General features: G+C 41.6%; 1 protein-coding gene across 13 annotated transcripts in view; it reads right to left on the bottom strand.

Moving 5' to 3' along the window:
• Positions 1–13,725, bottom strand: part of LOC103350560 (leukocyte surface antigen CD47) — a 166,636-nt gene extending 152,911 nt beyond the window's left edge. For 11 of the 13 annotated variants that reach the window (XR_011387854.2, XR_016232420.1, XM_008266989.5 and 8 more), the window contains exon 1: positions 13,224–13,725. Coding sequence is in view for 8 of the 13 variants with exons in the window: in XM_008266989.5 (XP_008265211.2) it covers positions 13,224–13,269 (46 nt within the window). In the remaining 5 variants the exon portion in view is untranslated. Of the gene's footprint in view, positions 1–12,688; positions 13,036–13,223 lie in introns of those variants that run through there. The other 2 variants (XM_089330735.1, XM_089330728.1) reach the window with 2 other exon arrangements.
• Between the last annotated feature and the right edge of the window lie 491 nt (positions 13,726–14,216).

Raw genomic sequence — 14,216 nt, 5'->3', positions numbered from 1 at the left:
TACAATGCAATATGTCTACACATATACACAGCATAACAAATCACATCAGGCAACTGGTCTTTCCATGTGCTTTTCTTTTTATTTGGAGCTTACCAGCTCCTCTCTTCCAGTCTTTTATACAATGTATAACACCTTGTTGTGAACTAAAATCCATTTATGGAAAAAGACTGCACCAGATCTTAGAGGAAATGGTTTTAGCTTTTCCTGATTCCATATGACATTGGCTGAGGATTTGTCATATAAACCCATTATTAAGTTGAAGTATATTCCTACTATGTCTAATTTTTTAACTGTTTTTATCATGAATGGATATTGAGTTTTAGTAAATGCTTTTTCTACATCTGATTTTTATCCTTCATCCAGCAGATATGATATAGTACTGATTTGCATAACTTGACCCATCCCTGCAGCCATGGAATAAATCCCATTTTTGGATGTTACTTTATTCCACTTGATACCATTTTGTTGAAAATTTTTGCATCTGGTGGCCGGCGCCATGGCTCACTTGGTTAATCCTCCACCTGCGGCGCCGGCATCCCATATGGGTGCCAGGTTCTAGTCCTGGTTGCTCCTTTTCCAGTCCAGCTCTCTGCTGTGGCCCAGGAGGGCAGTGGAGGATGGCCCAAGTGCTTGGGCGCCTGCACCCGCATGGGAGACCAGGAAGAAGTACCTGGCTCCTGGCTTTGGATTGGCGTAGCTCCAGCAATAGCAGCCATTTGGCGGGGTGAACCAATGAAAGGAAGACCTTTCTCTCTGTCTCTCTCCCTATCTAACTCTGTCAAATAAAAAAAAAAAAAAAAGAAAAAAAAAAAAGAAAATTTTTGCATCTAAGTTCAGCAGGGACACTGGTCCATACTTTAGCTTTATCCTTGTCTGGTCCCTAATCAAGACAAGACTAGTCCCATAGGATGAGTTTAGAAGAATTCCTTTCCTTTCAATTCCTTGGAATAATCTGAGAATTGGTGTTAGTTCCTCCTTAAGTTTTAATAGAGCACAACAGTAAAGTCAACTGGTTCTGGGCTGTTCATTGTAAGATTTTCTATCACCAATTCAATGTCATTATTATCTTCTATGGTTTCTACATCTCTATTGTTCATGTATTCAGAAATTTCTTTTTTCTAGGTTTGCCAAATTGTTTGCATACAATTATCCATAATAGTCCCTAATGACCTCTTGTGTTTATGTCATATCAATCAACTGTAATATCTCATATTTCATCTCTGATTTTGAGTCTTTTTCCTTACTCTAGCCAAAGCTTTCATGATTTTGCATAGCTTTTCATAAAAACTCCATTTCATTGATCTTTTTTATATAAAGTGTCTCTTTCTTTTCTTTATGCTCTGATCTTCATAATTTCTTCCCTTCTACCAAGTGTGGCTTTGGTTTACTGTTATTTTAGGTCCTTGAGATGAACTGCTAAGTTATATGATATATTTCAATTTTTTGATGTAGACATTTATTGCTATAGACTTTTTTTGTATACTTTTGCTATATCACAGATGTTTGGAATATTTTTTTTCCACCTGGGTTTGTTTCAAAACAAATATTTCAAAAAATTAAATGTTTTATTTTCCATTTGATTTCTTCTGTGATCCAATGGTCATTCAGAAGTATACTGTTCAGTTTCTGTGCAACTGTATAATTTAGAATTTATTTGTTCTTGATTTTTCTCTTTTGACATAAGGCGACAAAATTTTATAAAACTGAGTGCCCTCATATCAGGTACATATAAATTTACATCATCATATCTTCTTGTTGAACTGACCCCTGGTTCATTGTATAGTGACTTTCTTTTTCTCTATAGTTTTGGTATTATAGTCTGTTTTGTCTAAGTATAGCTATTCTTACTTTGGATTTCTGTTTTCATGAAATATCTTTTTCCATTCCTCCATTTTCTGTAAGTTTCTTTACTGGGGGAAGAAGCTTCTTGTATCCATTCCTCTCCATTTAGTCTAACTTTTAGTTGGGAATTAAGTGTATTTACATTCAAATTTATTAATGGAAACTAATGACTTAGTTTTTTTTTCAATTATCTTTCATTATATATACTTTGTTTTTATAGTGGGTTTTTGGTAGTCTCATCTTTTGTTTCTATGTGTAAGAATCTCTTAGGCTTTTTTTTTTTTTTTTTTTTTTTGCAAAGCCTGCCAGTGATGAACTCCTTCAGATTTTGCTTGTCTTTGAAAGTACAGCTTTGCTGAGTATAGTATTTTTGGTTGGAAGTTTTTAAGAATCTGAGCCATATCATTCCATTCCCTCCTGGCCTGTAATGTCTTCTACTGAAAAGCTTGTTAGTCTACTGGGAGTCTCCTTAAATGCCACTTGATGATTTTCTCATGCAGATTGTAGAATTTTCTCCCCATACTGTATTTTTAGGTTTTAGGTATGATGTATCATGGTGGGATCTTTTTTCTGTTCAAATCTATTAAGGATCCAATGAGCCTCCTGTACTTGGATGTACAATTCTTTCTCTAGTTTGGTAAAGTTTTTATTTCATTAGATAGGTCTTTATGCTTTTACCTCTCCCTTTGTCCTCAAGAGTCACCAGAACTCAAATAATTGTTTAATGGTGTCCAAAAGGTTTAAAAAGCTGTCTTCATTCTTTTGTACTTGTGTTTTTCCTTCTGGTGGTGGTGGTGGTGGGGAGATGAGATTTGAGATATTTCAAAAGGCCTGTCTTTAGATATTTTTCTCTGTGTAATCTCGTCTGTTCTTAAGGCTTTTCATTATTGCTTTTTTTTATATTTGACTTGAGTTTTTTACTTCCAAGATTTGTTCAGTTCTTTGCCAAGATTCTCTTAGCTGAATGTCTCATTCATAAAATGCACTGTTTTTCGGACTTCATTCATCTGCCTGTTTGTATTTTGTTTCTCTTTGAGAGTCTTAGCATTCTTCTGAATTCTTTATCAGGACTTTCATTAATTTCCTTTTCTTTGGAGTCTGTTTCTAAGGCACTCTTTTGTTCCTTTGGGGACACCTATTGTCTTGTTTTTTAATATTCATGTATCCCTACAAAGATATTTGTGTATCTGGCAGAACAGTTGTTTCCACCATTTTTAGTGAGTGGCTTTCTTAGTAAAAAGGCTTTTTCATGATATGTCTTCAGGTACTGGTTTGGTAATCTATATTGCCTTTAGTTTCAGTTGGATGTAGTATAGCCTCCCTATACCTTCTTCCACAGCAACTAATGACAGTGGAGTGGGGTCCTAGCTTATTTATCTCAGTTCCAGCAGTGGTGTGTGGGTCTCAGTACTGGCTCATGAGCCAGGGCCTGGAGTCATAAAGTTCCCTTTCCCCATTCCACTGTGGCTGAGGTTCTGAGAGTCATCTGAGAGTTCTAGAGAGGTCACTTTGGTACCTGCATTGGTAGGAACATGACTAAGATCATGGTAGCACTGGCCCTGTTAGACAGGTGCACATGGTTGCTCATAGTGCTAGCACCAGGTTTTAAATGCAATGTCTCAGCATCCACCAATCTTTTCTTCCCCCAAGAAGATAATTATTCTCTCCATATTGTACTACTTGGGGTTTGAGGAGGAATGGAGTTTGCAGTCCTGTGGCCACTTATGACACAATGCTAAGTCACACCCAGAACTCACACCAAGATTAGCACAACACAAGGCAGAGCCATGTCTCAATTTGCTGTGGGTTGCCTGCTGCTGAGGTGGCCTTGAAACCCAAGGCTGTTGCAACCAATCACAGATGATGCCAGCTAGAATATAAATCCAATTGACTGAAATCACAAGTCTCTACTTGAAATTGGGACAGGAACAGAGGCTTAACTAAAGGCATTGGCCTAGGAACAGGGACCATTAATATCTATCCAGTAATGGTTTTTCTCATTTTGGTTTACTACTTCTGAATGGCTGGAGTCTTGCTCCTTGCTCTTTGCCTATAGGTGAGGGGTAATGAAGGCAGTCCATTGGCTTTCCAGACTGACTTCAAAGTGGGTTGCCTCCAAATCTTGCAATTACAAGGTCCTGCATTGTCTTGTCAATGCATAAAAAAAAGCCTGCTAGAGTCTAGTGGTGATACAACCATAATGAGTCCATCCCACTGAGTTCAAGTCTCCACCTGATGAACCTGCATCTGTGAGCACTGGCAAGGGGATAGAGACCACTGGACTTACCTAGAGGATGGACTCACATCATGTCCAGCACTGGGCTTCAGAATAAATCTGTTTTACTTCCCAGCACCTGCAGTTTTTCCTCCGTTGTCTGATGGAGGTTGGGAGAGAGGTGGCAGAAGTAGTACCTTGGCTGCCTAGCCAAGCAAGGTTCAAGGGTTTAGCCTGCAGGTACTGGCTTGGGGACAGATATTATACGACTCTGTCAGCTCTAAAATTTCATCATAGCCGTCCTAAGAGTGGGTTTCAAGTTTAAAGCTTGTACTCTATCTCCCAAGGAGGCATCTTTCTCCTCACTCCATTAGATTACATAGTTAGGGAAGGAAGTGATAGTGAAATATTTTTCCTGCCTTCCTCTATTTATCTTTTATTATTATGTTTTAAAACCAGGCCCTGTGATCTCTCACCTGGCTTTCTTAGCTATGGTGAAGTTGACCTGTGCATGAACAGCCTTTCAAATTGGTGTCTTTGTGATAGAGGATCAACAGAGTACCTTACTCAACTATTGTCTTGCTCCCTTTCTGTGTTGAAATCTTTTGACTCACACTAAATGTTTGTGTTTCTAAGGACTTCACAGTCAGCATGTCCTTGCCTGGTGTTCTCAGTCTCAAGGTTTTAACTACCTGCACACTTTTTCTGTTACTGAACCAGGTCTCACGCTTTTCTGTCGATCTGTGGACTGTGAATTTCCACTTGCATATACGACAGTTAGTTCAAAGTCAACATGTCTAAAAACCTACCTACTCTCTCCTCACCCTGCACCCAAATTCTCATCTCGCTAACGTATTCTATTATGTAATAGTTAACTGGGCCTGAATTTAGGAACCATGCTAGATTCCTCCCTCCTCTTAGCAATGGAGAATTCATTAATTGGCTAAATCCAACTAATATTCTTAAATCCAGTGTCTGTTTAATGTATTAATTATACACTCATCTATTTCCCACTAGAACTTTTCCCACACCTTCTCAGTTAAACTGCCTCTATCTTCAACACTGCCCCATCTCAGACCCAATACATTTACCACAATTCCCAAAATACCTGTCCTAAATGCAAATATATACTTTCTTCCCTAATATACATCACCTTCAACATTTCCATTTTAAATACTAAGTGCATTAGTAGGAAATAAAAATTAGATACTTCAAGATCTGTTCCAGACCCCACCTCTTGCACTTCTTCTTTTCCAAACTAAGCTCTAGCTATAAAGAAATTCTTTCAATTCCATGAGTAAAGAAATACACACTCATCTCTGTGCTTTAGCACATATGCTGATTCCCAAGTCTAAAGGGGCTTTATACCCTTCATTCAGTCAGTGGAGTATGCAGTAGTTAAGAGCACACACTTTATAGTCAAACCCTGGTTCAACACATAGCTCAAGCACTTCATAGTTGTATAATTTTAAGAAAATTACTTTATATCTAGACCTCAGTTCTGTCATCTATAAAATGTGAACAGTGATAGTATATACCACACAGACACTTTGTTAAGATTTAATGTGATAATGATTATGAAGTTTTTATTGTAGCACCTTACATAAGCACACTCAGTAAGTGGCAGCCAGTTTTCTAACTTTTATGCTTCCTGCTAGCAATCAAGATAGCCAAACTTGTTCCCCTTCCCTAATACCACTCAACTGTGTATTTCCTTCCCTAATTGTCCCTATTGTCACTTACCATGTGTTATCTCTATGCCTGCTAAATATAATTCCTGTTTCACTTGAACGATCTATTGATCTATTAGTCTCAGAAAGTACCACAACGTCTGCATTTGGTATCTTAAGGATCTTACCAAGGCTCTAAAAATGGATTCAACATATTCTTTATGAACTTACAGAATAAAAAAATACAAATCTAAAAATAATACAGGAGAGAATTAACTCTTCTTACCCATTTCAAAAGAATCCTCCACTATTTCTCACTTCTGTAGATTAGAAAATCATGCAGTTGCGTATTTTAAACATTGAAAATCCCAAGACAATTGTATGCCAGCACAGAAATTTCTTGAAAATCATATGCATGTTTAAGGCTGGTGCTGTGACTTAGTGGTAAAGCCACCACCTGCAGTGCCCGCATCCCATGTGGGCACCAGTTCGAAACCCTGCTGTACCACTTCTAATCCTGCTCTCTGGTATGGTCTGGGAAAGCAGTAGAAGATGACCCTAGTTGTCAGGTCCCTGCACCCACGTGGGAGACCAGGAGGAAGCTCCTGGCTCCTGGCTTCAGATTGGCACAGCTCCGGCCATTGCAGCCATCTGGGGAGTGAACCAGCGGATGGAAGATCTCTCTCTCTCTGCCTCTCCTTCTCTCTGTGTGTAACTCTGACTTTCAAATAAATAAATACATCTTTAAAAAAAATCACATGCATGTTTAAACTGGTTCTTGAAGGATGACTAGGAATGATATGAAAAAGAAAGGGCTTTCTAGGTAAAGCAACATGCACAAGAGGAAAAAAGCAACTGAAATCAGGAAATTATTCAGGTGAGTTCATTTGGAAATGATATTGGAAAGAAGGTTAAGAAAAATTATAAAGCCTTCTTTGAATGTCATACTAAGAAGTTTAGACTTGATAAGCAATAGCAAGTAATTCAGATTTTTTTTCATTAAAAAAAAAAAAACACAGATAGCAGTAAAAAAAGATGGATTGAGGGCGGGAAAGAAGAAAAGAAAGGCCCATTAAACAGTCTGCTGCAGCAGTCCACGTAAATGACAACTGGTGAGAAGGCCCACAATGATAATAAAAATCAAGGATGTAAAATTAACTATAGTCAGGTGTGGGAGATGAGGAAGATGAAGAGGGGGAAATTAAATTTGTTAACCAAAGTATTATGTATATAACAAGTTAAGTTGTACATTGATTATAGGGAAAAGACAGTTGAAGATCTGGAGAGAATTTCTTTCAATATGGAATAGAGTAAGTTTTAGTACCTGTGCTATAATGAAATAAAGATATCCAAGAGATCCTGGGAAGAATCTGGATTAAATTAGAAAAGCCAGAGCTATAAAGATTTCAGAGTTTCCAAGAATAAAGCTGCTAATTCAAATTGTAAGCATAAATCTGATTGCTCAGAGAGTGCTTATAAAGCAAACAGAGCAGGTAGCAAAGGATGAAATCATAGAGAACACCAATATTTATGGAGCAAATCATCAAAGGGAAACAAGTAAGAAAAACAGCAGAGGCAATAGAGTACATTATTGCAGACACTAAAGGAGATCTTAGCACAGACAAAATAGATGCTAAGTGGAATAAATGAAGATAGCCTTTTTGTTGGAAATTAAATAATTAGCTTTTTTATCTGCAGCGATGTCAATGGTCTAATGCAGGGGTGGGGACTGCCCAGACAATGGGCTGTATGAGGCTCACAGAACCATTTGGTCTGGTCTTGCCAAAGCAATCACAAATGTGACTTGAAATTCAATAAATCTGTAGCAGGCTAATTTTTAAGTTGATAATTTCCTATGGCCTGCAAGTAATATTATAAATATCTGAATGGTCCTTTGCAGAGAAAAAGATTCCCCACTCCTGGTCCAGGGGGATCAGAAGCAGATTGACTTGGGAAGTTAATAAGAGAGGAAAAAGAAGTGGCAATGATTCCGTTTCAATAAATCCCATAATGTATGAAACAGGGGAAAAGGCAACAACTAAGATTGTGGAGACAGAGACAAAGGAAAGAATTTGTCTCTGCTTGGATTTTTGGATTTTAATATGGGGCAAAACCTGAACATACCTGCAAGCTCAGGGGAGGGAGTCAATGGCAAAGCAAAGTTCTAGAGTCCAAGAAACTCCAAAACGATGCAAGTGAAACAGCAATAGACAAAAAGTGCCCTTTTTCAGAAATAATTTTTTCTGAGACTAGGTGAGAAAGGAGGATTGGAGGATCCTTATCTACAATATCACAGATTAGTTTAGTCATGATGAAATAGAAGCCAAGAAGTCCAAACCACGTGCATACTTTTAACAACAGAGTAGTGAGCTAGTCATCTACTCATGACGGATGATCAGGAAAGGGACAAGAAGCCCCAGCAGCCACTAAAGTAAATGAAGCAAAGCTCAAGATGAAAGACGCCTGCCAGAAATGAATCCTAGCAGTTTTCTGTCCTCAGAACTAGGCCCTGGCATGAAGAGTTGGTGTCTAAACCTGAACTGAATTCAATACAAAAAGGAGGATCTAGTAGTCAGATATCTCTTCCCTGGATATTGTAATAGAAGTCTGGGGTAAAGTGGTGTGTACAAGAGATTTAATTCTTACTCAAAGTAATCTTTGAACTGGACTTTGAAAAGGCCTTATAAGAATGGAAGTGGATGGCCAGCGCCGCGGCTCACTAGGCTAATCCTCCGCCTGTGGCACCAGCACCCCAGGTTCTAGTCCCAGTTGGGGTGCCGGATTCTGTCCCGGTTGCTCCTCTTCCAGTCCAGCTCTCTGCTGTGGCCTGGGAAGGCAGTGGAGGATGGCCCAAGTGCTTGGGCCCTGCACCTGCATGGGAGACCAGGAGGAAGCACCTGGCTCCTGGCTTCAGATCGGCACAGTGCACTGGCCATAGCTGCCATTTGGGGGGTGAATCGACGTAAAAGGAAGACGACCTTTCTCTCTGTCTCTTTCTCTCTCATTGTCTAACTCTGCCTGTCAAAAAATAATTAAATAAATAAATAAGAATGGAAGTGGTTGACGCAGAATTACAAGGGGCAGGGCAGCTTAAACCAATAAAGTTCAAAATTATGACCCTTATCAAACACTTCAAAATATATTTTTCTCACAGATAGATAAAAATAAACTCCCTACTCTTCAGAAACTACATTTTAAGTGATTAAGAGGCATACTGAGGGCTGGTGCTGTGGCACAGTGGGTAAAGCTGTGTCCTGCAGTGCTGGCATCCCATACTGGTGCAGGTTCATGTCCCCGCTGCTCCACTTTTGACACAGCTCCTTGCTAATGCACTGGGAAAGTAGCAGAAGATGGCCCGGGTGTTTGGGTCCTTGCACCTGCGTGGGAGACCAGGATGAAGCTCCTGGCTCCAACCTTCTGTCTGGCCCAGCACTAGTTACTGCAGCTATGTGGGGAGTGACCCAGAGGATGGAAGACTTTTCTCTCTCTGACCCTGACTCTCTCCCTCTCTGTGTCTTTGCCTTTCAAATAAATAATTAAATCTTTTCTTTTTTTTTTTAAAAAAAAAAGCATGCAATCAAAAATTTGTCTTTTGTCTATATGTCCAAGAGGGCCTTGCAAAGTCTTAGAGCACAGGATGAATTCATACTTGCTTGAAATGGAAGAGGCAATTCTGACAGACCCTGCATTCACAAAACCCTTTGCCTTGCCTTTTAACCTGAATGTGATACACATTCAAATATGCACATTAATTCTAATCTCAATACAAAATTTTGAGGCTGACCAAATTGTGAATCCTACACCACTGCTCCATGGATCCAGAATGACAGATGCGAGGGGAGGGTAGGATTTCTATTTTCTGCTTCAACACCATGTATCACTAAGAGGAAGAATCCAGGTTCTATTGTCTTAGTCTAGTACATCATAATCAGCTTCCCTGAGCGCTCTGTGCTTTATAACCACCAGGAGAGTAGCAGATTGATCCTATATTAACATGCCTGTTCTTTTATCACAGAAGAAATGTCTGCACCAAAACACAAAGTGAAAATAACTTTACGATAACTCAAGAGTTCATACTAGGCTAAGACATTAAGCTATAAAAACACAGACATTTTTATGTTTTATAAAAAGCTATGAAAGCAAAAACCTGAAAGGCAAATGTTTACTTTGAATTTACAATGTTTACCAAACAGGGATCATCTACAGAATTTGGTCTTTCAAATCTCCATTAAAAACATAGTAGCAAAGAGAAGCCATCTGTGAAAACATAGAGCAAGTGTCCTAATGGCACACTTGTAGCGCAACGGGTTAACATACTGCCAGCTGCACTTATTTCACTAAGAAGGCAATAGGTTTGAAAGTAATATTTATTTAGGACAAAATAAAACATTTTCAATGAAGCCAAATTACTACTAGATTTAGACAATTTTTAGAAAAACTTTAATCACGCATATAATTTTAAAAACTCACTTTGCACCAAGAAAAATCATTCAACCATTAAAAAGAGAGTTCACTTCACTGTCACCATTAAAAAGTATATATCAAAAAAGTATATATCTTTAAAATATTCCTAAGTGATTATCACTGAAACTGTTGAAGCACTTTTAAACAAACATATTTGGACATAAGGGATGTGGGATGGTGGAGAGGAAAGGAAGACAACAGCTCCCTCTGTGTCTCTACCCTATTCCAGTGGGGTGTGGATTATTTGACAGTGGATGAAACAGGTATTTGGGATAACTTCTTTGACCACAAAGGTCACTGAAACTGTAGTGGTTAAAAAAATGGTCCCCAATTATCACTGCATTATATAAAAAAAAAACCCTGAAAGTAAAATTAACACTCACTATAAATCAATACACAAATCTGTGACTTTCTTATTCTAGAGTCTACATTCTAAAATTCCTTGGACTTTAACTACTTGTCCTTTAAGACTGTTGGCTTTTTTTTCTCATACTTGGCCTTTTAAAGCTACAAATTAAACACATTAAAAATCTATTTTATCTATTACTTTGTTATATATTTGACACTACGCATAATACAAAAACACTGTATTTTAGATTTTTGTGGGTTTTTTTTAGGTTAATATTAAGTACGATAAAATACTCTAAATTCTGAGTGCTATGAGTGTGTAGGGGTATGACCACACTAATACTGGGTGAAAATGAGCAGTAATTAGATGTGATCATAATTATAAAGAAAAGCCTGAAAGAATATCTGGGCCAAAAACTGCCATTCCACTATTTCTAATCCATTTGAAAATAAGATGCATTTTTAAAATAGCACATGGTTTACACTTTTTATTATTAAGACTAATTTTGATGCCAACATTTGAATTAGCGATATTTTACTGCAACTTTGGTTCAATATGAAGGCTTTCTCATTATACATCGGGTATCTGAAAGCAATTTGCATACTATTTTCGCTACAATGGTAGCAACAAGAATACTAAAGATGATGACAAGAATTACTGCCTAACATCAACCACTTAGATAGCAGAGATCTGATTATTACCATCTCTAACACGTCAAGAGAGCCCAGGAAAGAGAAAAGCAGGAAGCAGAGACTTGAGGGCATCTTGGAACTAATGCAGTCAATAGGTCATTTTGAGCGGTATGCCATATAAAGGTGAAAGTCTTATAAATATTCAGAAATAAAAATTACTACAACCCAATGCACAGGCTGGGGTGGCTTCTGGTACATATGAGGAAGAACAGAAGATTTGCATTTTACTGGGAAAAAGAGAAAAATCACATGAGGCCTTATACAAGAAAACACTGGTACTCAGTCTTCCTGAGTACCTGTGGTACAGGTGAACACTGATCGGTGAGTAGCTGAAGCTGGTAAGTACAACCAATCCTAAAGTCCAAGTTAGCTTTTCCCTCATCAGTCACTAAGTTATTGCAGGCTGTTCTGTTAGATAGGCCTTAGAAGATAGTTGTTTGTGCAGAAGGCCATTTCCAAAATCTTTCTTTTCCTCCAGCCATTCGACTCTATTTTGGTGGAGTATAATAGTAATGACCGCATTTGGCACAGTAATTTTCACGGGCACAATGAAGCCCATAATCTGTTTAAAGTGAATTAATTCTGCATTCTAGAATAAAGTTAACAACCTGTGTTACTGGTACTCAAACTCAATGCTGATCCTTCCAAAAATTTCACAAAATGTTTATTTTGGGTAGACTGAAAACGTGATAGGTAATACGGGGCCATAAATTTCCTATTCCTTCCTCAATTTTTACAGATGAAGCATATATTTAGGAAAAAGCAAAATGGATTCCAAAAGTTGGGGGTGGGTTGGAGTAGAATTTTTGACTACATTAGTCCATTTTGTTGTTGCTGTAAGAATACTCGGGGCTGGGTACTCTATAAAGAAAACAGGTTTAACTGAAGTCCAAGACTGCGTGGCCCCACCCACTGGACAGGCTCCCATTGAGCGACACAAACCAAATGGCATTGCATTGGCTTAATTAGTTAAAATGGATCCAAAGGCAAGGCAAGGGAGGAGGCAGGGAGAGATTCAGCAAGTGAGGCTTGTTCTGTAAGGAATCGCTCTCCTAACAACTAAATTCCACAGCCGCTACCTTCATCTCTTCCAAGCCCCGGGCCTCCCGTTTGGTCTAATTATATCTCAGCAGTACACACCAACCTAAAGGTCCCACACACTTCTCCATATCACCACATTCAGGACCAAGTTTCCAACACAGTAATCTTTGGGGGACAAGACATAGGAGGAAACAAAACTTCGGGTATCAAAACTCACCCTGCCGCACAGGTGTTTCGATGTGAGCATACTGGCCTCAAATGTCACCCGAAACCTGGCTGTATTCTAAACCAGATCCCCAACTCAAGAGGGCAAACTTCAAGGTACAGTTTGGAACGTGCTTTTGGTTTTAATAGTGGCTGACGGGGCATGCGGGGGCTAGAGAAGGAGTCACAAGAAAGTTTCGAGGAAGCTTACTTTTTTTAGATCAAAAACAAAAATCAGGCAGTTTGAAGATTGTCCTGATTCAACGCCGCGTTGGAAATGAAAACTTGAGCGCGTCCTCTGCGTCCCCTTCGCTCCTGCGTGCGTGTGGGAGGACGAACAGCACCAACCCCGACCCGGCCACTTGGCCAGAATGCGCGCTTCCCCCTCCGGAGGCCCGGCCCTCCCACTCTGCCTCCTTCAATCCCCGGAGCATCCACGCACCGAGCCCGGAGCGGGTGCGAAGCCGCGGGTCCCTGACAGCGGCCACCCCCTCGCCTCCGACGGCGCCCTCCGCTTCTTCACAGCTGCGCTGGGCGAGGTGCGCGGTTCAGAGTCGAGGTCGGTGCGTGCTTTCGGAGGTGGCGAGCGGGGGGAAGGAGACGAGCCCCGCTCTCGCCCACGGGGAGGGGAAGACCAGGAAAAGGAGGCAGGGGAGGAAGGAGGGGGCGCTCCCGCGTCCGCACTCCTGGAGCACTTGCGGGGTCGCAGAGACTCAAGCCAGGGCTGGGAGCCAGGAGTCACTCACCGTAGCCCGCCGAGCCCAGCAACAGCACAGCCACCAAAGGCCACATCTGAGCGCCGCCGGGGGGTCGCCGCAGGTGTCTCAACCGCCCCAGCCTTAGCGGTTACTGGCACTACCAGCCCACCGGACAGTCTGGCCGCGCGCACGCTCGCTCCCGCCCCCCCCCCCCCGGCTCGGAAGAAGCGCGCACGCGCACTCGGCCACGCGGGTCTCCTCACTCGAGTCCCGGCTCCCGCCAGCTGTGTGGTAGCCCGAGGCCCGCTCCGGGGTGCACGAGGCTCTTTCTGCGCGCGCTGCCCCGCCGGGGTCCGTGTTGTCTCCCCGCGTTCACCGGCTTCTCCTTGCCGGCCTCCACGCAGTCTTGGGCCCACTGGTCGCTCTCCACGTTTCCTTTCCTGGCTTCACGGCAACCCTCGCGCTTCAGGGACCTCCAGGCGCTGCGCACCGCGACTTCGAAGCCGCAGCCACGGACCAGTCCTGGCCCATTTCCAATCCGGAGCTCGAGGTCTGCCTGCGCGCGTCCCCCGACCGGGTTCTCCGCTCTCACGTGCACTCATTGCCCCCCTAAAAGCCGCCGCTGCGCCCAGGGCGCGCCCCTGCGCGGGAAGTCGCACCCCCAGCGCGCCCATCAGCGAGCCCCTGGGCGCCACGCCTGAGTCCGGGCCTTGGCCTGGTCGGTGCTCCCAGGAGCTGCCGCCCTCTCGCCCCTCGCGGGCTCCGCGCTCTCCCCTGACTGCTCTTCGGTCTTTCTCGCTTTGCTCCTCAGCCTTTCCATTTCATCCTCAGCACAGGGTTAGTCGAGCAAGTTGACCTTAATGGGTCAAGTTCTTGGACAAACAACCCCCGCCCCGGCCAAGAATTGAGAGAGGGTCTCACAGCGCGTATAAGCAATCAAAATTTATTAAGGCAAAGCAATGTGAGAAAACTCTCCGGAGGACAAAAGGCACTGGCCATCTAGTGAGAGAGCCGGGGCTTCCTTCCGGCGCTGTGGTTTTA

This window comes from Oryctolagus cuniculus, chromosome 4 (genome assembly GCF_051225735.1).
Source record: "Oryctolagus cuniculus isolate XC-2025 breed Fujian yellow rabbit chromosome 4, ASM5122573v1, whole genome shotgun sequence".
In the NCBI taxonomy this organism is placed as follows: Eukaryota; Metazoa; Chordata; class Mammalia; order Lagomorpha; family Leporidae; genus Oryctolagus; species Oryctolagus cuniculus.
Note: the sequence above shows the minus strand (reverse complement) of the source record. Positions and strands in the feature narration are given on the sequence as shown.